Genomic DNA, 24,624 nt, shown 5'->3' on the forward strand with positions numbered 1-24,624 from the left:
ATTTGATTCAGGAATGAAGTGAAGAATCCATCTTTCATCTATTGTGACCTATCGAAGCGAAAATTCCGACTTATGATAAACAAACATGTCTAATACAGTAATACAGCATCGAAACTCATCAATTCGTTGTTGTTTTTGCCCTGGTGTGAGGAAACGCGATATTTATTTGGAAAACAGCTTTCTCATATCCAAATGTTGGTGTATAATAGCCAAAATGCTACTCTTTGATACCATTAGAGTGTGATATACACATCTTGTAACTACACTTAACGAATTTTCATAATAATTTTTGAAGTTTTTCTATTCAGTTATGTGTTTGAAAATAACTGCCTCATTTGGCATTCAAGAGCACTTAGCATTATTGTTGTCAGTTCGACCGCGATTGAAATCAGTGAACCATCGTTTAATGGTTTTAATCGATGAAGCAAGTCCTGGTAACAATTTTTTATTCATTGGTCAGATTGAACAGTATTTTTCACATCAATAACATTAATAAAGCAAAACACGAAATTGATTTGATCCCAGTATTTATAAAAATCACAATAGTAGCATCACCTTAAGCACTGTAACTGGCTAAATTTTGAAAAAATGTGAAAACTTTGAATTATCTACGTCCGTCTCTCCGCATGTAAACGCAACTCCTCCGTCATCATTATACTAGGTAGAATGACAAATTAGGTGTCAAGTGAAAGCCTATAATCCAAGGATGATACTAAAGGTGAAAAATTTGACATAGGCTATCTGCCCGTCTGTTCGTCCGACCTTGAATATAACTACTTCGTTATTACACCAGGTAGAATGACAAATTATGTGTCAAATGAAAGCTTATAATCCAAGGATGGTAGTAAAGGTGAGAAATTTGACCTAGGCTGTCTGTCCGTCTGTCCGTCCGACCGCGAATATAACTCCTTCGTCACTATATCAGGTAGAACGACAAATGAGGTGTCGAATGAAAGCTTATAATCCAAGGATGGTATTAAAGATGAGAAATTCGACATCGGACTTTCGGTTTTAGTTGCAAAATGACTCAAAATTAGTAAAATCGTATATCAGTACACAAAGTAGTACGAAGAGTTCAAATATCGACTTCCAGATCTCCTTTCGGTTACTTTGGGTGAAAACCTAGGACTTACAAATTCCAATTACTTGTTTTAATGAGCTGAAGGTCAACAAACCGCTCTCCAGCAAAGTCCCAATACATACCTTATCCCAAAAGATCTATTCATAAATTAAAAAAATGAACAGAGACGAAAGAGTTCTTTGGAGACGGACAATACACGACACACGACATGACCGTCATGACCACTATACTCCCTCCGGGGGGCACGACTGAGAAAAGAGATTTCTCTCATTTCTTAATTTCTTATGAAATAGTAGAAACCAAATTCTAGATATTACTTTATTTTTATTTTATACAAAAGAACTAATCCGATGAATACAAAAATAGTGTAATACTTATAATATAATTATTCAATACACTTTTTATTTTATAACAATTTTGGTTTATATTATAAGAAGTTATCTAGGCATTTTATATTCTTTGGGTTTTATAATGAATATTTCAAATATTATGTGGATATTGTAAACTTGACCAGAAATGTTTCATCTTTGTTTAATAACATTCGTTCTTTAGGATTTCGATATTATGTATTTATCAATTAAAAAATTATTAACTAAATCAGCTAAAAAAAGTTAGGTAGAAGTAGATAAAAACAATATGTCACCATCAATTAATTAGTACTTTTAAAGTAATACTGATAGTGCTAACAAAAATATTTAAGTGCATTAGGTTTTCTTAAGCAAGAAATAAAGAAACATACTAGGTATATTATATCCATATATTTCTTTATTCTGACTTGCGCTGATAGTTATTTTATAATAAAATACACCAAGTACGCAAAGGAGTAGGGCTAGATCTACCTAGATTCATTAGCCCCAATTTTTTATTGATTATTTGATTCGCTCATCATTTTTGGAACCATCACCTTATATTTTTTACTGGGTATAAATCTGTTTTTTGAGTTTACTCCTCCTAGTTTAAAAACAGGATATAGTCAAGAATATCAAGGTGAAACACAATTTAGTGCAATGATAACAATTTTTTCTTTAGCAATGCTTTCACTTTAGTCCGATGATATAACTTGAATTTTTATATACTTCTATTACTCATATCTTTGATATTTTATACAGACAAGACACAATTATACTCTTTTTTCTTATTTTAATTATATTGGGTCATTTACTTGTAAATTATAGAAAAGAAACTACTATTTAATAAACGTTTTGATTATAAGGTCTATCATCTGACTATCATTATTGGGCTGTTATTTTAGTTACTTTAAGATTTAATATTCAACATTGCTTGTCATTATCTTTACCTACACTGTAGTCTATTAAATCTATTTGTTTTGAACTCTTTCCTACAGCTTTGAAATTTTAATATTTGGAATAAGCTTATCCAACGACCCAGATAAAAAGATAATTACAATAACCAATAACATTTCCTATACTTATTAAAACTTTGCAGCAAGTTATATTGATTGGAGTTAGTCAATAGTTAATTGCTTAAAGCTGCCATCTACTCCAAAGAGATCATCATAGTTGGTAGGTTTGCCTGGTCGCTTTGATTCGTCGGCTTTGATGTTTTCTTGTTCTTTGAACCAAGGTGTGTATTCCTTTAGTTTTTCCATCCATTGATCTAAAAATAAAATTAAATATTTAAATATACTTACTTAACTACTGTGAATGTAATTGTTACAAACAGTTAACCTATAAGTCTGGTAAAATCTATCGATATAGGAAATATTTAGTTGTCGAGACATGTTCAATTGTATTGTTAGATCCTCTTTTCATACTTTCTCTTATATTATGATTCATAATCTGTCACGCATCAGTTACAGTACCTAAATTTGGTTGAAGATATAAAAATTGTTTAACCTAAATTGAGGCAGTTGATACATTTTGCTTAAGCTACAATAGTTATCTATAATATTGTAACAAAAGAGAAATCTTGGCCGACCGCCGTATAACAGTAAACACCTCGAGAATGACGTCATCGAATGATCTAGGCCTCGGCGGAAAGGAGGAGGAACTTCTCGAACGTACGACCCGTAGGCGGAACACGCTGATAGCTAGAGATGGGCGTCGATTGTTCCAGAATAACAACTGGGTATAAATACGGGCATATTTGTAAATAAAGTTTAGTCTTAAGCTAAAGTTTGTAAAGTAAACTTGTATAAATAAATAATAAAGTCGTATATAAATACCCGAACGCTTGTTTATTACAGTTGGTGTCGGTGTTCGGTAAACTTAGTGCGATATAAATAAGTGAATTACAGAGAGACTTTAAAAGACTTTTGAATTTTATTCGTCGGGAATAACCGGAGTGCGTTAATTGTTCGATATTCGGAAAGACTTTAAAAGACTTTTGGACTTTATTCGTCGGGAATAGTTAAAGTGCGTTGATTGTTCGGTATTCGGAAAGACTGTTAAAAGACATTTTGGAAAGTACGTGTGTGTCGACCAAAGATGTTGCTACAAGAACTTACAGTAAAACAGCTCCGTGAACAGCTAGAGGAACGGGATCTGGACAGCAGTGGGCTCAAGATAGTCCTACAAGCACGACTCGAGGACGTCCTCACGAAGAACGGAGAAGACCCAAAGACGTTCCACTTCCAGTCAGCAGAACAAGCAATCTTATCGAAATTAAAAACTGTTTCTGAAACGATCGATGAAACTTCTAGAAAAAGCGACGAGAAATTCGAAAACGTTGCTAAAAGATTCGACGAGACTTCTCAAAAGATTGATGAAACTTTTAAAGAGGTCTGTAGACAAAACAACGAATATCTTGAAGAAGTTTGTAAACAGAACGAGAAATTTGAAGAAGTTTCTAGAACATTCGATAAGATACAGAAAAGTGTAGACGACAATAAAGAAATGTTAGAAGAGAAGATCAAACAACTAGAGACTATGGTAACCAATACGAAAGTTCTACCTTCAGTTAATGCAGTAGTTTTGGCCGTAGAAGAGAAGATCAAAGAACTAGAAAGCACGATAACCGATACAAAAGTGCAACCGTCAGTTAATGCAGTAGCTTTAGATCCTGTAGTGAAAGATGAACTACCGAGAGACGAAATGTCGCATAATATGAGATTCAAATTACCACCATTTGATGGAAAGTCCTCTTGGTCCATATACCTTAGACAATTCGAAGCTATTGCGACCGCCAATCATTGGACCGAACAGGAAAAGGCTGTTTCCTTGACTGCTGCTTTGCGAGGTGATGCTGCAGATATATTAAGATCAATTCCTAAGGGTCAAGAAAATTGTTACCAGACCTTGTTCACTCGTCTAGAAAAACGCTATGGAGATGCCCATCTACAACAAGTATACAAAGCACAACTGCGAAGTAGAAGTCAACGAGCAAGTGAGAATCTGCAAGAATTTGAAGCAGATGTGGCTCGTGTGGTGCGGTTGGCTTATCCAGAGGTGCCAGACAGCGTTTTAGAAGAAATTGCAGTAGATACCTTCGTCAATGGGCTGAAAGATAGTGAACTACAGAAAACTTTACGACTAGCAAGACCGAAAGTTTTAGATGAAGCACTTGCTATTGCCTTGGAACACGAAGCAGCTAGCCAAGCTTCACGAAACAATCGAGTAATAGCCGTGGAAAAAGGCGATAAGAGAAAAGATAAACGTTTGGTGGAAATGGTACGGAGGGTGATTCGTGACACGATGCCGAAGAGACGCGTGAAGAGGGCTGGAAGAGTTCGTTTAAATACAGATGCTTTCTCGATACGGCCATGCGGTGAAAGTTGTAATATCCAGCTTAAAGTAGAGGAACAGCGTTGCCCTGTGAGACGAACTACCGTAGTTAATGAACAATGGCAGCCCCAACAGCTACAACACGCCCAAGAAGATGATCCATGTATAAAAAGAGTATTGGATTGGATGCAGCAAGGTGAGAGACCTAGTTGGCAGAACATTAGTGCATGTAGTCCAGAAGTCAAGGCCTACTGGAGCCAATGGAATTGCCTGGTACTAAAAGATGATCTTCTGTACAGAACCTTTGAGAACGAGGATGGTACAGAATCTAAGCTGCAGTTGATTGTACCTAAAAGTAAAGTGTCAGAAGTATTGCGTCAGTTGCATGACGGTACATCAGGTGGACACTTTGGTATTACGAAGACTCTGCAAAAGGTTCGAGAACGGTTCTATTGGGTGAACTGTAAAGATGATGTAAGAAGATGGTGCCGGAAATGTGAACTGTGTGCATCCGGTAATGGTCCAGTTGGTAAAAAGAGAGCACCCATGAGACAGTACAATGTTGGAAGTCCTATGGAAAGAGTAGCAATCGACATTGCAGGTCCATTTCCAGAAACCGATGCTGGAAATAAATACATTCTGGTAGCCATAGACTATTTTACGAAATGGACCGAGACCTATGCATTACCGAATCAAGAAGCTGCTACCGTTGCAGAGGTACTTGTTAAAGAATTCTTCAGCCTATTTGGTGTTCCCTTGGAGATCCACTCCGACCAAGGGCGAAACTTTGAGTCAGCTCTTTTCCAGAACGTTTGTAAATTGATTGGTGCCAATAAGACCAGAACAACACCCTGCATCCTCAATCAGATGGAATGGTCGAGAGGATGAACCGAACGATGGGTAAACACTTGTCCAAAGTTGTATCTGAACATCAGCGAGATTGGGACCAACACATTCATTTATTGCTGATGGCCTACCGCTCGGCCGTGAATGAAACTACAGGTCAAACACCAACCTGCCTGATGTTGGGTCGTGAAGTTCGTTTGCCCTGTGACCTAGAGTTTGGCTGCAGACCTTCCGAGGAATATGTTGCAGGCAAAGAATACGTAGACCGCCTGAAGTTACGAATGAACAACATTAATGAACTTGCCCGACAACACATCCAGATAACCAGTGACAGAATGAAAGATCAATATGATTCTCGCTGCAAGAATGAAAGCTTCGAAGTAGGTGATCTTGTCTGGCTTTATAATCCACAACGTCGTCGAGGCCTGTGTCCTAAACTGCAAAGACAATGGGAAGGTCCGTATGAAGTTAAGAAGAAAATAAATGACGTAATATACTGTTGTGATCTTGATTATTGATATGAGATAATATTCTTATTTGTCATTTAATTTAATCAATGCATTAATAATAATTTAATTAATTAACCAGATCACATATCAATACGTTTTCAATCTCAGGGCGAATTATAAAATTAATTACTTACTTACGTGGCTTATAAGTATTTCTCAATGGTTCCTAATCGGGATAGGAAAGAAAAGAGTAAAATAATACACACATATGGGTTACAATTATAATAAAAATATTGTTTATTTTATTTAAATGGCAATCACTGCTTAATATTTGCTATATCTTATTATTCTTAAACATAACATTTACACATGGGAATCTTATTTCCTTTTGGTTTCCAATTGAAAGTTTTTATTAACATTTAACTATTAGGATTTATTAGCAACAATTCTATTTAAGTTTGATGAAGCTTTTCTGATATTATTGATTATGTTCTTCAATTTTAAATGTGGTATTTAATACGAAAAACCCATACATTCATGTCCAAACAAATGAGACTGACCTTTTTCCGGTGAACTGAGAATGTCTTCACACAAGACCCGTTTCCTGCTATCCTTGGCTGCGATCAAAACCTCGTCCTGGCTTTCAGTAATGTTTTCCTTTGAAAACTAGCTCGTATAGCTATCGTTCCTGCTTCTGTCGTGATGCTGTATTCTACCTTTTTCGAAACTGCCATCAGCTACCGGGAACTCTTGGCTCAAGGAGGTTCTTTTACTCTCAACCTGGCCTACCTCTCGTTCCACGATAGATACTCCACACTCACGGAACTACACCGGCTTTCTCACTCTCCGTACACTACCGTCTACCACTGGACTTCACTTCTCGACAGCTCAAAACATTCTGATCTCTATTTTCAGTCATTCACCTACTTTCTAAATATCCCTTCCAGATTCACAAATCAACCTTCCACCACCAACTCTCATTCGCAGTCTTCCTCAAAACCAATTTTTAATCTTTCTAAATATGCTTAATGGATTTCCAAAAAAAATAGTTAATTCCCATTCTAAAATTACTTTCTACTATTTACAAAATTTAATGACCTATTATCTACTTCAACTGAGTGTTATTTAGCATAGGCTAATGATCGAACCTTCCGCGAACAACGATAATGACCTATTATCGATTTCACTTGAGTCTTATTTAGCATAGGCTAATGATCGAACCTTCCGCGAACAACGATAATGGTACGCGCCATTCACTTTGTTTATTCTAAGCGCATTGTCCCGAGTTTCGTATGCTTCTTCTAATCACTTCTTAAAATTAAATATAACAATTTGTTGTATACAGGTTGTTCTAAATTTATATGCCCGTGGTTGAGAAAATTGAAAATATTTTATATTAAATTTAATTTTGTTTATAATTATCAAAATTTAATTTTCATATCAAATAGAAATATAACAATACAGAATTAAGAAGTTATCAAACGGTAAACCAAAAGTTATTCACATAAATCGTCTTGCACCATATGCTGGCTCAAATGAAGCAGAGGAAGCCCGAGTCCTCCAACAGGAGATGAAAGATGCACCACAGCCAAGTTTTAAGGAATTTATGTCAAATTACGCAGAAAGAAAGAGTGCTAGATTCGGCGTGACCACAGAAGTTCAGCAAGATCTGTTTGGTGTTCCAGAAAACGTCTCTCTAGCCCACTGGGTTGCCCAAGACCTCGAGATGACTAAAGGAATCTCGTCCGTATTCAATAGAAAGTTCGGCCGCCTGGACGAGTTAAGGAATCAACAACCTAAAATTGGAAGAGTATTGCGATTGGAAGATGGTCCTCGATCTTTGCTGTATATAGTGACCAGGAAGTCTTATACGGACACGCCAAGCTACGAGAACATATGGCGTGCTCTAACTAATTTGAAGAAAATCGTGTGTAATGACATCAAAGATTTGGCTATGCCAAAAATAGGCCATGTAGTAGAAAATCTGGATTGGAAGATTGTGAGAAGCATGCTTGAAGTGATCTTCAGAGAAACTGGCGTACGAATTACTGTGTGTTGTATGAACCCGAAGATGTCATACCCTTCAAAGACAGTAGACTGCTATTTCTTCTTGAAGGGTGTATGCAGAGCTGGAGAGTCGTGTAGATTCCGCCATCCTGGGCCTTCATATAGAGTTGCTGATCGGGACGCTCAGATCTTAAGAGGGGAGCAGTGTAACAAAAGAGAAATCTTGGCCGACCGCCGTATAACAGTAAACACCTCGAGAATGACGTCATCGAATGATCTAGGCCTCGGCGGAGAGGAGGAGGAACTTCTCGAACGTACGACCCGTAGGCGGAACACGCTGATAGCTAGAGATGGGCGTCGATTGTTCCAAAATAACAACTGGGTATAAATACGGGCATATTTGTAAATAAAATTTAGTCTTAAGCTAAAGTTTGTAAAGTAAACTTGTATAAATAAATAATAAAGTCGTATATAAATACCCGAACGCTTGTTTATTACAATATGATTTCAGCAAATCCGAATTTATTACTTTTTGGGCATAGCTACGTTTGGACGTACCAGAAATATATAGAATACTACTGGGCCAGAATAAAAACGAGATATTGAAGAGATTAAGGATACATAAAAAAGAAACGAAACCACTTAAATAAGGACTTTAAATATATAGAAAACCATAACACAGCGAAATAATTCAGAGCATTCTATGTATAAGAAGTTAACATCAACAGAAAAGAATTCAAGGCAACTACAAACCAATGCAAAAGTCTGAATGGTCACCTGCTTACTACAATGAAAGGTGTGTTGAATCAATGGGCGGAATACTTTGACCGGGTACTTATAGAGGAAGAAGAAAACAACCTGGAAGTCAAAAGATATGAGGTAAGCGGAACAACGAGAGGGAAGAGAAACAACCAGCGATTCTTAGAGGTAAGGACACAGTTCAAAAACTAGCCAGAAACAAATCACACGAAGTAGACAATGTCTTAGCCGAAATATATAAAGAGGGTGGCTATGATACCATAACGGCGCTACAGCAGCTAATAAAAGAATTATGGACACAGAAATCCCTCCCCAGTAATTGGAATATTGGAGCACTTTGCACGATAAACAAAAAAAAAAAGATATCTTTTAGTGCTATAACCACATAGGAATTACGCTTCTAAATGCAGGATATAAAATATTTTGCACTATAATATACCTTTTTATGGCACCATACGAAGAACGTATAATACTAGAATATCAGGCTGACTTCAGAGATAGTAAATCGGCAATTCATCAGAATGCAACCCTGAGATCAATTTTAGAAGAAAAAAAGGAATATGCCATAAGTACTTACTTACCACAGATTTATAGACTACAAGGCAGCCTACGACTCTGTGTTAATGTTCAAAACAATGAAAGAGATAAGACTACCAAATCAGTTGGTAAATCTTGAAAACCAACCCTTGAAAAAGTTGAATGTAGATTAGGAAACCAGCGGAAAGGTCTGAAGATTTTAAAACAACTAACAGGCTGCTCCAGCGAGACCCTCTCTCCGGTGTACTGTTCAATATGGCTCTGGAAAAAGTAATAGTAGGGGAGGCAAGTATGGTAAAGGACCCCGCAAAAACCTTATAGGAAATGGCCCTCTGTCAAATGCACTGAAACTTTGGGTTCTGGTAGTCCTTGATGTGTAGAACAAAAAGCTCAATGAGCTCGTAGCTCCAAAAAATCATGGTTTTAAGATATAAGCCTCTGAAATTATAGGTACAGTGAGGACGTTTGAGTTGGAATAAATTCATTTTCTCGAGAATCGGAGACTCTGGAGATAAATTACGAATCAGGTCGATTTTTATTTTTAAATTATAATTTTTTGGCATATACACTGTGTCCGTAAAGTATGGAACAAATTCTTTTTTAGCTAAACAGAGCATTTTTAGAAATAATCCTGAAACACTTCGATTTTTGATTTTAATTTACCGTATTTTAAAATAATATTCTAATATACAGGGTGAATTACTTTCGAGTAATGCCGTCACCGTCATTTTTTTAAATGGAACACCCCCATTTTGTCTCAATTTTTGGATTACTCTAGCTGAGCTGATTCCAAAAATGTATCACATGTTGATTCAAATTGGTACAGGGCGGACAAAAATACAATAGTTTTGTGTGTGCTCATAATATTAAATTTTAATTAATTTTTGATATTAAATTAAAATATTAAATTAAACAATATCAAAAATTAATTAAAATCAAAAACTAATTAAAATATCAAAAATACAGTAAGTATTTTTGTTAATATTGTTAATTTAACTAACGCGTTACTTTATGAACACACACAAAGCTATTGTATTTTTGTCCACCCTGTACCAATTTGAATCAACATGTGATACATTTTTGGAATCAGCTCAGCTAGAGTAATCCGAAAATTGAGACAAAATGGGGGTGTTCCATTTAAAAAAAATGACGGTGACGTCATTACTCGAAAGTAATTCACCCTGTATATTAGAATATTATTTTAAAATACGGTAAATTAAAATCAAAAATCGACGTGTTTCAGGATTATTTCTTAAAATGCTCTGTTTAGCTAAAAAAGAATTTGTTCCACACTTTACGGACACAGTGTATATCATAATAGTGACCTCATCCATCTGGGCGTGATGACGCAATCGATAATTTTTTTAAATAAGAGTCGGTGTCCTGTGATATCTGATTTAAAAGGTTATTCAATTCTCTATTCACTAATATAAACATTGACATAATTATTTATACAGGGTGTCCAAAATTTTTTTTTTAATTAAATTAATTGAGACAAAAGAAGAAGGTATGTAGTTTATCTAATTCTAAATGCATGTTACTGTTGTCCAAAAACAGGAAATTTTTTTATTTGTTAAATAAATGTTGTTTTTCGCTTAAATTCAATAAAAAAGCTGCCACCCACCTGCCCCTTAGCAGTTTGAACATTTAATTTAAGCGAAAAGCAATGTTTATTATTCAAACAAATATTTTTTTCTGTTTTCTGACAGCAGTAAAATGTATTTCGAAATAAATAAATTATATAAATTCTTCTTTTTTTCTCAATTAATGTAATTCAAAAAAATTTTTGGGCACCCTGTACAAATAATTATGTTGATGTTTATATGTATTAGTCAATAGAGAATTGAATAACCTTTCAAATGAACTATCAAACGACCCCTGTTCTTATTTTAAAAAAATCATCGTTTGCATCATCACGCCCAGATGGATGACGTCACTAGTATGATACATCATCATTCTCTCTTTGCCTTATCCCTATGCGGGGTCGGCTTCCCTAATTGCATTTCTCCACACAATTCTGTCTTGGGTCATATCAATGTTAATCCCCTTTACCAACATGTCCTGCCTTATCGCCTCCCCCCAGGTCTTCTTTGGTCTTCCTCTCCTACTCCTTCCAGGAATCTGCACTTCAGCTATTCTTCGTATTGGGTGATTAACGTCTCGACGTTGAACATGACCGAACCATCTTAACCTATGCTCTCTCATTTTGGCATCAATTGGTGCCACACCTAGACTTCCCCTAATATACTCATTTCTAATTTTATCCTTCTTTGTCACTCCACTCATCCATCTAAGCATTCTCATTTCCGCCACATGCATTCGTTGTTCCTCTTTCTTTTTCACTGCCCAACATTCAGTTCCGTACATCATAGCCGGTCTTATGGCTGTTTTATAGAATTTTCCCTTCAGCTTCATTGGAATTTTTCTGTCACACAACACACCACTCGCTTCTTTCCACTTCATCCACCCAGCCCTAATTCTACTGCATGCATCTCCATCTATTTCTCCATTACTCTGTAATACCGATCCTAGGTACTTAAAACTATTGCTTTTCACAATCATTTCACCATCCAAAGATACCATTTTATTTGTAGTAGCTCCATCTTTAAATGAACATTCCAAATACTCTGTTTTTGTCCTACTAAGTTTTAAACCTTTTTCCTCCAGAGCTTGTCTCCACTGTTCCAGTTTTTGTTCTAAGTCTCTTTCACTATTTCCTACTAACACGACATCATCAGCATACATTAAGCACCATGGAATGTTACCCTGTAGTTTCGCTGTTATCTGGTCCAAAACTAATGAGAATAAATACGGACTAAGCACAGAGCCTTGGTGCAATCCTACTTTCACATGAAATTTATCAGTCTCTCCCACACCTGTCCTAACACTAGTCGTTACTCCCTCATACATATCCCTCACAATCTTTACATATTCACCAGGGACTCCTTTCTTATTGAGTGCCCACCACAGAATCTCTCGAGGAACTCTATCATATGCTTTCTCAAGATCAATGAATACCATATGAGCGTTTGTTTCTTTACTCCTGTATTTTTCCATCAGCTGCCTTATAATGAAAATTGCATCTGTTGTTGATCTACCCTGCATAAAGCCAAATTGATTCTCGGATATTTCGGTCTCTTCACGTATCCGTCTGTCAATTACTCTTTCCCATATTTTCATGGTGTGGCTAAGCAGTTTTATAGCCCTGTAGTTTGTACATTGTTGTATATCTCCCTTGTTTTTGTAAACAGGTACCAGTATACTGCTTCTCCATTGGTCTGGCATTTGTCCGACTTCCATAATTCTATTAAATAGACCTGCTAGCCACCTTGTTCCTGTCTCTCCCAATGCTCTCCATACTTCCCCAGGAATATCATCTGGTCCTACCGCTTTTCCTTTCTTTATTTTTTGAAGCGCTTGAGCCACTTCTTCGTTGGTTATTTTGGTGACCATTGCTGCTACTGTCTCCGTTGACTCTACAGGCTGTCTGTCAAATTCTTCATTTAATAAGCTGTCAAAGTACTTTCTCCATCTCTTTTTGACTTCCCTTTCGTGAACTAGTATTTTATTATTTTCATCTCGGATACATCTAATCTGATTAAAATCTTTTGCTTTCCTTGCTCTCTGTTTGGCTATTTTATATATCTTCGTTTCGCCTTCCCTGGTATCAAGTTGATCATATAGGTTTGAATACGCTTCTGCTTTGGCTTTTGCTACTGCTACTTTCGCTTCCTTTTTCGCCACCATATAGTTTTGAAGATCTGTGTCGGATCTGGTTTCTTGCCACTTTTTATATAATTTTCTCTTCTCTTTTATTTTTCCTTGTACTTCGTTTGACCACCACCAAGTCTCTTTATCGTCAAACTTTTTTCCTGACGTTTTCCCAAGTATTTCAATAGCAGTCTCTCTAATGCTACTGGCCATTTTTCTCCAAATTGTATTAGGGCTTCCTTTCATGTTCCAACATATTTTTTCTACTATTCTTCTCCTGAATAGACCTTCTTTCTCATCTTTCAGCAGCCACCATTTGATTTTTTGTGGTCCTCTCCGATATTTTTGTTTAGTTTCGCTTTTTACTTCGATGTCCAGAACAAGCAGCTTATGTTGTTGGCTTACTGTCTCACTCACTATTACCTTGCAGTCCTTGCATTCACGTATGTCTTCTTTCCTTATCATGAAGTAGTCTATTTGGGATTGATGTTGTCCACTTTTGTAGGTAATAAGTTGAGTTTCTCTCTTTTTAAAGAATGTGTTAACAATCGCCATATCCAATGCTGTTGCTAATTCAAGCATGTCATCTCCAGCTTCATTTCTAGTTCCAAAGCCTAATCCCCCATGTATTGTTTCATATCCTGTCTTGGTTTGGCCCACATGTGCATTGAAATCACCTCCTATTATAACTTTCTCCTCTGCTGGAATATCACTCAGTACGTCTCCTAATTGATCATAGAAAGCTCTTCTTTCATTCTCACCCAGACCTGTTTGGGGAGCATACACACAAACAACATTCAATACCTCTTTATCAATTACAAATTTCACTGACATCATTCTATCACTCGTTCTTACAACTTCTACTACGTTACCTTTCATTTCACTATCAGCAATTATACCAACTCCATTTCTAGTGTTACTACTCCCTACATACCACAATTTGTATCCTTCACCTAGTTCTTTCGCCCTTTGTCCTTTCCACCTAGTTTCTTGAATACAAGCAATTTGAACTCTTCTTCGTTTGAGCGCATCCACTAACTCCAGACTCTTACCTGTAAGACTACCAAGATTCCAAGACCCTATCCTGATTTTTCTAACCTGCAATGGTGTTCCCCCTGAGATAGTCCTCACCCGGAGATCCGAACGGAGGCTCATTTTACTTCCGGAACATTTTACCTCAGGAGATGCCATCATTTCAGTATAAGTTTTTACTGCGTTTGGAGAAGGTATTTTCATTATTATGGCCTGAAAAGATTTTTGGATATTTGATGCCTGAATGCCTTTTCTATCAGCACCATACCCTGCCCTGCACGTTTAGCCAATACACCACCAATGCAACCAAAGTGCAGTATTACCCCACACCCGCCTGCATTTTTCTGTATAGGCCAGGATCCCTACTGTAAGGACTGCCCTATAAGCCAATGTATTGTTGCCCGTATCCCGCCGCTAGGAGGCACGTACTTTGGTTATTTCGGGATACACTAGTATGATACATATGCCAAAAAAAAAAAAAAAAAAAAAAAAAATAGTATGATACAAAAAAAACTAGTATGATACATATGCCAAAAAATTGTAATTTAAAAATAAAAATCGATCTCATTCGTAATTTATCTCCAGAGTCATCCATTCTCGAGAAAGTGAATTTATTCCAACTCAAACATCCTCACTGTACCTATAACTTCAGAGGCTTATATCTTAAAACCACGATTTTTTGGAGCTATGAGCCCATTGTCTTTTCTGCTACACATCAAGGACTACCAGAACCCAAAGTTTCAGAGCATTTGACAGAGAGCCATTTCCCATAAGGTTTCTGCGGGGTCCTTTGCAGTTACTCGAGCGTTATGGGGACCTATTGGGGTGAATATTAGGTCCTAAAACCAAAAAGAGTTAAGTCAAGTTTTTCATTTTATTAAGAACTCTCCATTTTTTAATTTAATTTTTCATTTCCAACAACCGTTTTTGCTGATTATAGCTCCATCTATCCATAAGTCTAAAAATAAGTCGAATAAAAGTTACTTATTTTTACGTAAGGAATCTAAATCTGCAATAAAAAAGGGGGCTTCTATTTAAGATTTTAAAGTAACCTTTCACCCTACCTCCGTGGGGGATCTTGGTGCCATTCGATAGATTTTTCAAAAATATCGTCAATACGTTTGTTACAAACCACAATTACCGGTTTAATATATAAAAAATCAGTGCAAATACTTGCCTATGCTGATTATATCATTATTTGTGGGAGAATGGAAAACGCTGTATGATGATAGGCATATGTATATAGGAATAAAAGAAGCGGGAACCAGAATTTGTTTAGTAATAAACACCCACAAAACAAAGTACCTGAAACTAAGTATGCAACCACAAAGCCTACGGTCACTTTTTGTAGAAGAGGACGTTATTTAAGGGGTTAACGAATTTGTTGCAAATAACACTACTGCAGAGATAAACAAAATGTTCACGGCCAACAGGTGCTGTTTTGGGCTCAACTTCCATTTTAAACCCTCAATTATATGGAAATACAAAGGTAAAACTCTATAAAATAATAATAAGTTAAACATTATATTATGGTTCAGCAACCTGGACTGTAACTAAAAGTAACACGTTAGGATGTTTCGAAAAAAAGTACTAAGGGAGAGTGACAACGTAATGTGAAGATATAATTTCAACCTTTATAGAATAGACCAAAACCAGAACCAGATATCGTCAGAAGAGAAGAGGAAGACCCAGATCAAGGTTGCTTGATAACATTGATGAAGACATGCGAAATATGGGAATACGTGGTTGGCGGAGGAAGGCGATTGATATAAACTCACTGGTGAGGAATTCTTAAGGATGCTAGGAAGCACGCAGGGTTGTAAAGCGAGATTGATATCTTTGGGTGTAGTGAAACATATCCTTCTTCGCAGATTTGATTTTGAGGTCGTGTTATACGAAATGCTATTAGGCACACGCAAAAGGGTCTTAGTTATCAAGATTACGATTTTAGACCGCAATATTTCTAATAAGTCACTACTAAACCTTGCCAAATTCTAAAAAGAATACAGAACAGCAGGGAGATACTGGATTCCATCAAAATGGTGACAGATATGAACTCCTAAAATTAATTATGCAGGGAAAGATTCAAGGAAGGCGCAGCATAGGTAGGAGAAAAATGTCCTTACCTGGCTGAGAAATTTCAGAAAATGGTTTGGATGCAGCTTAACGAAACTATTTCGGGCTGTAGTGTCCAAAGTTAGAATAGCAATGATGATTGCCAACTTTCGTCGCGGAGATGGCACGTAAAGAAGAAGAAACCCTGTCAAGGTAGGTTTTCGGAAGGTTTTGTATACTTTATGTTCTAATAAGTGTTTGTATCTTCCCCTTATATTCCAATATATTAAGAGTTGAAGTAAGGAAATTGAGAGTGTTTTGAAGCCAAAGGCAAATGGTTCTACAACAGATTATCTAATTTTTGGAGAACAGATGTTATGTGACATTACGGCAAATTCATATATTTTTATGACAAATATTTAAGTCTTCTTAGAATAATTCCGTATTAGAGATTTGAAAACAAATATTACTGCTACTTCTTTAAGGCAAATAAGCGTACGTGATAGTATTTTGAAAAATATCTATTTATATTTTAATTAGCTGTAAAATTTGTTTGGAATTATGTTCTTTTTTTATAACCTAACTGAATTTGCCGTTCAATAATTACAAATTGCTTTGCTCGATTTACAACCATGCAATTTTAAAGAAATCTAATATAATGTGACATATTCGAATTCATATACCTATTAACAAATTTCTTACCATGGAATACTTGTAGTGGACCAGCAGTTCCATCAAACTCTTCGGGAAGTACATCTTTTGGTATAAATTTATGTAGAGATTCGAAGTTGGAATGGACGTGGATTCGTTCCCGAATCTTCTCCTTTAAGAAAGGTTTTACCCAAGTTATAATTTTATCTACCAACGGTGAAACGTTAACTACATGGACTTCTTTTAGCTTCACTGGGTATGCTTCCTAAAAACAATACAAGCCAATCAATATATATCATTTTGGTGGCTCAGGCATGCTATTTTTTGGCTTTTAGAACACTGATGATGGGTTTCTTAATTCGAAAACGGTTTGACTTAATGTGACACTTATTTAGGGTATATGAAAATATACCTTTTACAACAAATCCAGTATTTTTGTGATTTATAGTATACAGCCAGCTACAGGAAGTTTATTTTCCTCGTCGATTTCAATATATAGGGTGTCCCAAAAGTAGCGGAACGGTCGAATATTTCGCGAACTAAACACCGGTCGAAAAACTGAAAAATACTTTAAAAAACTTTAAAATCTCAAATGGAAACCCCAGTTTTTCTTGAAAATTTGGATTCTTTACGTAAAAGTAGGCAACTTTTATTCAAGACATTTTTTCGAAGTGTGTATAGATGGCGCCATAATTGGGAAAAACGATTTATCCTGATACCATAGGTAAATTATAGAAACGGTCTAATATCTCACGAAATACACTTCCAAATGAGAAACCAAAATACAGATTCTAATCTTTTTCGAAAACCTATCGAATAACACCAAACATGACCCCCCAACCTACCCCCTGGAGGTGGGATGGGGGTAACTATAAAATCATAAATAGCAACCCCCACTTTTTATTTCAGATTCGGATTTGTCATAAAAAATTAAGCAACATTTATTCGATACATTTTTTAAAATTTCTGATAGATGGCGCTAATAAATCGTATTTTTCCAATTAAAGCGGCATCTATTAACAATTCTAAAAAAATGTTTCGAATAAATATTGCTTAAATTTTCATGACGGATCCGAATCTGTAATAAAAAGCGGGGGTTGATATTTAAGATTTTAAAGTCCAGGGGGTGGGTTGGAAGCTCTCGTTTGGAGTTATTCGAAAGATTTTCGAAAAAGATTAAAAATCTGTTATTTAGTTTCTCATTTGGAGGTGTATTTCGTGAGATATTAGACCGTTTTTATAATTTACCTATGGTATCAGGATAAATGGTTTTTCCCAATTATAGCGCCATCTATCCACAGTTCGAAAAAATGTCTTGAATATAAGTTGCTTACTTTTACGTAACGAATTAAAATCTGCAAGAAAAGCTGGGGTTTCCATTTGAGATTTTAAAGTTACCCCCACCCCACTTCCAGGGGGTGTAGTGGGGGTTGGTGTTTGGTGTCATTGGATAGATTTTTAAAAATGATTGAACACGTATTTTTCAGTTTTTCGATCCGATGTTTAGTTCGCGAAATATTCGGCCGTTCCACTACTTTTGGGACACCTTGTATATCAGTCTAATGGTAACATAATATCTAGAAAGATAAAAGATATTGGCATATCCGATACGGTGCCGCCAAGCTAGAAAAAGACAACGTTAATTAATTTGAGAAAACCATCACTATGCTATAGAAGCAATGCGAGCAATTTGTGATAATAGTGTTAGAAAACCCTGATGGTTTCCAGAAAAACAACTAACAATACAGCTCACAACTTGCTTTCATGAGGTAGCTGTAGCTCAGGTAGCTTTGCAAAGAAGCAACCCGCAACCTAATAAATAAAGAAATATGTGTCGCAAACTCATCAAGAAAATGTTTTATCTCCAAATCTGTAATCTCCCAATTTCATGGATGGATTTCATGATAATGATCCTAGATTTGATCTGAATAAGGAAATGATTTTGATTAACGAAGGAGCTATGGACTTCCGAAAAATAGGGGGTTGAGACGCCCGGCTTGCTACCCGGCATTCGGAAAAAATAATTAATAAAAAAAAAACAATCCAACGCAGCCTTGGAATTTGAACGGAAACAAGGATATATGGCGCAGAAATAGGATTATGAGAATGAGAACCTGGAACATACAAGGAATCGCAACTAAACAAAATTAAATACTCCTAGAAATCGAAAGATTATGCACAGATAAAATAGATAAAGACTGTATGACTTGCACACACTTCTACTGCTTCTACATATGTAAATCAAAACGGCAACAGGTGTAGGTTTTAAAAAAACTGATAGTGTGTAAAAACTTTATTAAAATGACATCATCAGAGCTTTTGTCTCATAGTTATAAATACCTCAAAAGAAGAGTAATTGTTGAACAATATATTACAATATTCAAAATTGACCCAGGGCTAAACCTCTGGTCATGGGTAAAAAACCCTTAAAATATATGAACTATCACATTAATGTGAGTACTACACAATGACTACCAGACTACCATTTTACATTATTACACAATATCAGTTTTTTGAAAACAGAAAATAAACTTAAGTGAAACAATAAAAAAGGTAAAGGAGAAAAAATTCTAGGGAAATATACACACATATGGAGTGGGGTTGGCAAAGAAGAAAGAGCAACAAAAGGAGTATCAATATTAATAAAAAATTAATGGAGAAAACACAAGATTACCAGCAAAAAAAAATGAACGAACAATCGAAATTAGGATGAACATATTTGGACAACAAACAATAATACTTGTTCAATTATATGCCACGAATAACAATGCCACTATAAGGGAAAAGGAAGATTTGTTCAACGCATTAAAAAATGTATTAAAAAAGGCGAGACACAGTAGATGAATATATAATGGGACGATTTCGTCCCAAACCAGGTCATGTCTAGACAATATATTCATCATCACACAAGTGATAGAAAAGAGCAAAGAGAAAAATATTGAAACAGATAACGGGCCATCTCGAAACGAACTCATAATGGTAAAAAGTCGCACAAAAAGAATAGAAACGTTAAAAAAGTAAAAGATACTATCACCCACTAGCAAAAAACTAAAAATTCGCCGGTTATATTATTACACAAAAATATGAAAGATGAACTAAGATTACTACAGATTGGAGACCATAAACGTATAAACGAAAACGAGGGCGACCTCAGATGAAGTGGATGGATAACCTAACACTATATACTGGTTCGAGGTGCATGCACATGTCTCGAGACGAAAACTCAAAAAAAATATGGACAAGCCACGGGAAGGGCTATCTCCTATATATAATGTCTCGAAGATAATAGATAGATAGATAGTTTCTGTATATGAAGGATGTATGTGAAATCTAACAATTCATTTACAGTATGCCCCAAAATAAAGTATACCGAAAATGACATATATAATTGAACAATTAAATAATTTATAATTTATGTCTCTAGAGTGCTAACATTACTTATAAGTAGAGATTATGTGTTAAGTATGTCCTCCTTGGATTACAATATATTTTTCATATCGCTCTTGAAGATTCTTAATCATTGCCTTACAAACATCACTTCAAATTTCATCTATAGCTCGACGAATGTTATCTTTCAATGTGTTAAGATCATGCGGGATTGGATCCCTATAAAACTTTTTTTTAAGAATCCCCCACAAATACGCATCAGGTGGTGTAAGATCGGGTGAATTAGATAGATAGGGGTAATCACTTTCTCTTGATATAAAACGCCCTGGAAAGTAGCGTCGCAGCAAAGCTAAAGTTTCTGCCGCAGTATGCGCTGTGGCCCCGTCTTGTTGAAACCATTGTGAGCGGAATGGTAAATTTCTAGAACGGCAAAACCAGCGAAGATCTTGGTAAAAGGTGTTACAATGAGTTCTCTGTATCACTGCTGATTAACAGTTAAACGTCTGCCATTTTCCTCTAAATAGTATGGATCAATTTTCCCATGACTTGATATGGCGCACCACACTGTCACCTTTTCACTATAATGAGGTTTTTTAATAAACTCTTGTGGCTTTTCAAATCCCAAAAATCGTGTTGTTTGTTTATTAATCTATCCATTCAATATTATATGGCTTTCATCTGAGAACCAAATATTCATGAGAAAGCTTTCGTTATCGTAAACCATACTCAATGTTCTCCCGCAGTATTCAACTCTTTTGCGTTTATCAGCCACCCTTAGCTTATTAACCACTTGAATGTGATCAGAAAAAGCTCCCAACTCCATTGCAGCTCGGTGGAGAGTAGACTTACTTAAACCAAGCTCTTTTGAAATTCGCCGTTGACTTTTCTCAGGAGAAGCCAAGATTTTATCAAGAATCCTTCCCATATTGTTGTTGTCCCTAGAGGTTCTCCTCCTTCCAGATCTTTCTTTTCGTTGGGTAAGTATGGAACCAGTACGTCTAAATTTCATCACAAGCAACTATTTGCTGCGCTTTGTAGGAGATCGTTTGTTGAATCGTTCTTCAAACCTCGTGGAAACAAATTTTAAAGTAGGCCGATCATTTCGCCCTACTCCGTATGAGCTAAAATAGGTCTCAAAAATAAATGATTTTCTTGAGCACTTAAAACCATCATCAATATAATTGTTACACCACTTTTGTGAGCAAATATCAAATATTGTTTTGACTTATACAAAATATTTCAATCTCTCCATGGCAACTGTGATCAATAGCTTTCAGTTCTGTAAACTTTATTTTGGGGCATATTGTATATTAAACCTACTCACTTGAACAATAACCAAAAATTTACGTATCATCGCTGGATTAATTCTGGAAAAATGAGCGGCTGTGGCTACTGTGGCGTCTAATATATAAACATCTCCAGCTACACCCACTTCTTCGGCAGCTAATCTTACGTCACCGATCATAAGAACAACCTTCATAATATCAGCTATATCGTAAGTATCGACGTCTACCTTTTTGGATCTAAGGACTACTACTCGGCGACCGTTTGCAGTCAAACCTGGTAGAGGAGGAATGTGCCTGAAACATAGAAAAAGGTTTATTAACATTGCTGCAAAATATGACACTGGCAACTATATTAAATAAAATGGTAATCAGAATTAACACAACCAAATTAATGATCCAACCTGGATAATTCAAGACATTAATACGAAGAATAAAACCAGAATAAATGTCGAGAATGAACTAATATCGGAAGTAGAAATCAACTCAGGAATATGACAAGTGAATAGCTTAAGCCCATTGTTTTTAATTTAGTAATGGACAAAATCATAGAAGACATTAAAAGTACAGACAAAGGATATAAAATGGCAGAAAAACAAATAAAAATTCTCCGATAACGAAGAAAACCTACAGCGAATGGCACAGACTTTCAATACAGTGGCGGAGAACTACATTATGAAAATATCAACAGCTAAGACCAACTACCTGGTAGTGTCAAGGGAACCCATAAGACGCAAAATAGTACAAACAGCGAACTAATTGAACTATTTGAACTCAAGATTCGAATATCTGGGAGTCAAAATATGTAGTTATGGAGATATTAAATAGAGCTTCCGAAAGCAAGCAAATAAAGCCAATTGCATGACAAGATGTCTAATGGATGTCATCTGGAGAAATAAAGATATAAGGCTAGGAGGGAAAGTACGCATATACAAATCATGTCCAAGATTGATCATAACGTACGTGATAGAAACAAGATGTGACACATCAGAAAGCAAGAGGATCCTGAGAACATCAAAAATGAGAACGTTGAGGTCACTAACGGGGAAAACACTGAAAGACAGAATACCGAATGACAGAAAAAGAGATCTCTGTAATATACAAGACATGGTACGCTGGGGAAGACAGAGAAAACGAGAGTGGAATCAGCATGTGATGAGAATGGACAGCGAGAGAATAGTCCGTATCCGTAGGGCCAGTGATTCAAAGCCAACATGCAAGAGACAAATATAAAGGCCCTTTAATAGGTGGCGAGATAACTGGCAGTGAACATCACAGCTACGAATACATGATCAAAGTCGTTTAAGAACAGGTCAAGAAGAAGAAAAAGAAAAAGCTCTGATCTCGAGAATTTGTTTTGGTATTATTTCTCTTTTTTATTAATGCACATAATATAAAATGACAAAATGTCTACAGACTGATCGGAATAAGAACTACCAGAATATTTATTGAAGTATGTCAATCCTCTCTTTTCCTGTTTTTTTTAATAACTCGACAAAAGAATGGTCTGATTTTCGAATTACTGTAAGTACTTAATAATTAATTAATAATAAAAAATATAGTGAGTGATAAGTGTGCTCACTCATTACATTAGTAATGTCAATGTTAAAATAATACAATGAAATTAAATGGCAACCAAAATTAATTATTTTTAGTTCTATTATATATTATTATTAACTAATATATTACAAGACTTTTCTGACATAATATTTGAAGTATAGAACATTTTTATTAACTGTTTAAACAATATTGGTTGGTGCCACCACGAAATTAATGCGGCGTTCAACGAAAAATTAAAAAATTTATGATAATTTATTATTAAAGATTTGAAGAGTAAACCTATTTCATTCTGAAAAGGTGTAATTACTAGTAAAATGTATATTATGAAAATAAATACAGATTTGTAGGAGAAGGGAGGTTCAAATGTTATCAGAAATCTATAATAATTTTAGTTGCTTTGTTTGTGTCAGATTTTTCATATACACGTGTAAACCATACTGGTAGGTACACGTCAACTTGTTTTACACTGGCATAAAAAACTAGGTTTCTGAAATATTCGTAGATGAACCAGGTGCGGGAGCACGCCAAATAGAATTCTATTTTAGTGACGTCACGTTGCCTAGCAACCGTCGATTCTCCCAATATGAAATTCTAGTTTGTGACGTCAGTAAAATAGAATTATATTTGGCGTGCTCTGGGTCCTGTATTACAATTAAATATTTTGTATCTATTATGATTTGATTGTTAGTTTTTGACCCTACAATCGATGTTATTAGTGTCTCTTTTTTCACATCATAACCATTCAGTCACCATCATGATTGTTGTTACAGCCCTATGATAGAGCCTGGACTTTCCAAATCCCTATCCATTGCCAACCGTTGCCAGTTTGCTACACCTATTTTTCTGGCATCCTTCCATTTAAGTGTTTGGCATATTTCTTAGTCTACTTTCCACTTGCTGTAACATAAGGATTGTCCTGGAGGGTTGTTCTGCTGCGTTATTTCTAGATGTCCTGCCTATCTTAGTTTCTTATTTTTATGAAAAATATTACGTCTTTATTGCCAGATATTTATTTGATGATATAACTTTCTTGTCTCTCCGTGACACATATGGTTTTCGAGCCGTTCTAATATGCCATTTGCCGAGTCTCGTTTCTTTTTTTTTCGGTGTATACGTTATATTAGCCTTATACCGAAAGGTTTCTAGGAGAATATCAGGCAGGATTCAGGCGTGGATGTTCAACCATTAACCAGATCTTTACACTACGACAGATCCTCGAAAAAGCGCAAGAGTTTAACATGGATATGTACCACACCTTTTTCGATTTTAAAGCGGCATATGATAGAGTCTTAAGGCCAAGTCTTTACAACGCTAAGAATGAGTTAGGAATTCCAAAAAACCTCATATATATGTTTAATAAAAGTGACAATGGCGAAGATGCTATCAGCAGTAAAAGTTCAAAACGACTCATCAACCCCATTTAAAATATATAGGGGATTAAGGCAGGGAGATGCGCTGGCGTGTCAGCTTTTTATTGTAGCCTTAGAAAAAGTTGTACAAGACGCTAATTTAGATAGCAGGGGAACAATATTTAATAGATCAGTCCAAATTCTAGCATACGCAGATGACAATCAATTAAGTCG

The 24,624-nt window shown here is 35.8% G+C and overlaps 1 protein-coding gene across 1 annotated transcript in view; it reads right to left on the bottom strand.

The window, feature by feature from the left end:
* Positions 1-1,385: 1,385 nt before the first annotated feature.
* LOC126882826 (alpha-tocopherol transfer protein-like) overlaps positions 1,386-24,624 on the bottom strand; it is an 81,805-nt gene continuing 58,566 nt past the window's right edge. Inside the window, exons 4-6 of the mRNA XM_050647920.1 lie at positions 21,523-21,778; positions 16,863-17,076; positions 1,386-2,698 (exon numbers count right to left, since the gene is read on the bottom strand). Coding sequence (XP_050503877.1) covers positions 2,547-2,698; positions 16,863-17,076; positions 21,523-21,778 — 622 coding nt within the window. The 3' untranslated portion in view covers positions 1,386-2,546. The remainder of the gene's footprint in view (positions 2,699-16,862; positions 17,077-21,522; positions 21,779-24,624) is intronic.

The sequence above is a fragment of the Diabrotica virgifera genome, chromosome 3, assembly GCF_917563875.1.
Source record: "Diabrotica virgifera virgifera chromosome 3, PGI_DIABVI_V3a".
Lineage (NCBI taxonomy): Eukaryota > Metazoa > Arthropoda > Insecta > Coleoptera > Chrysomelidae > Diabrotica > Diabrotica virgifera.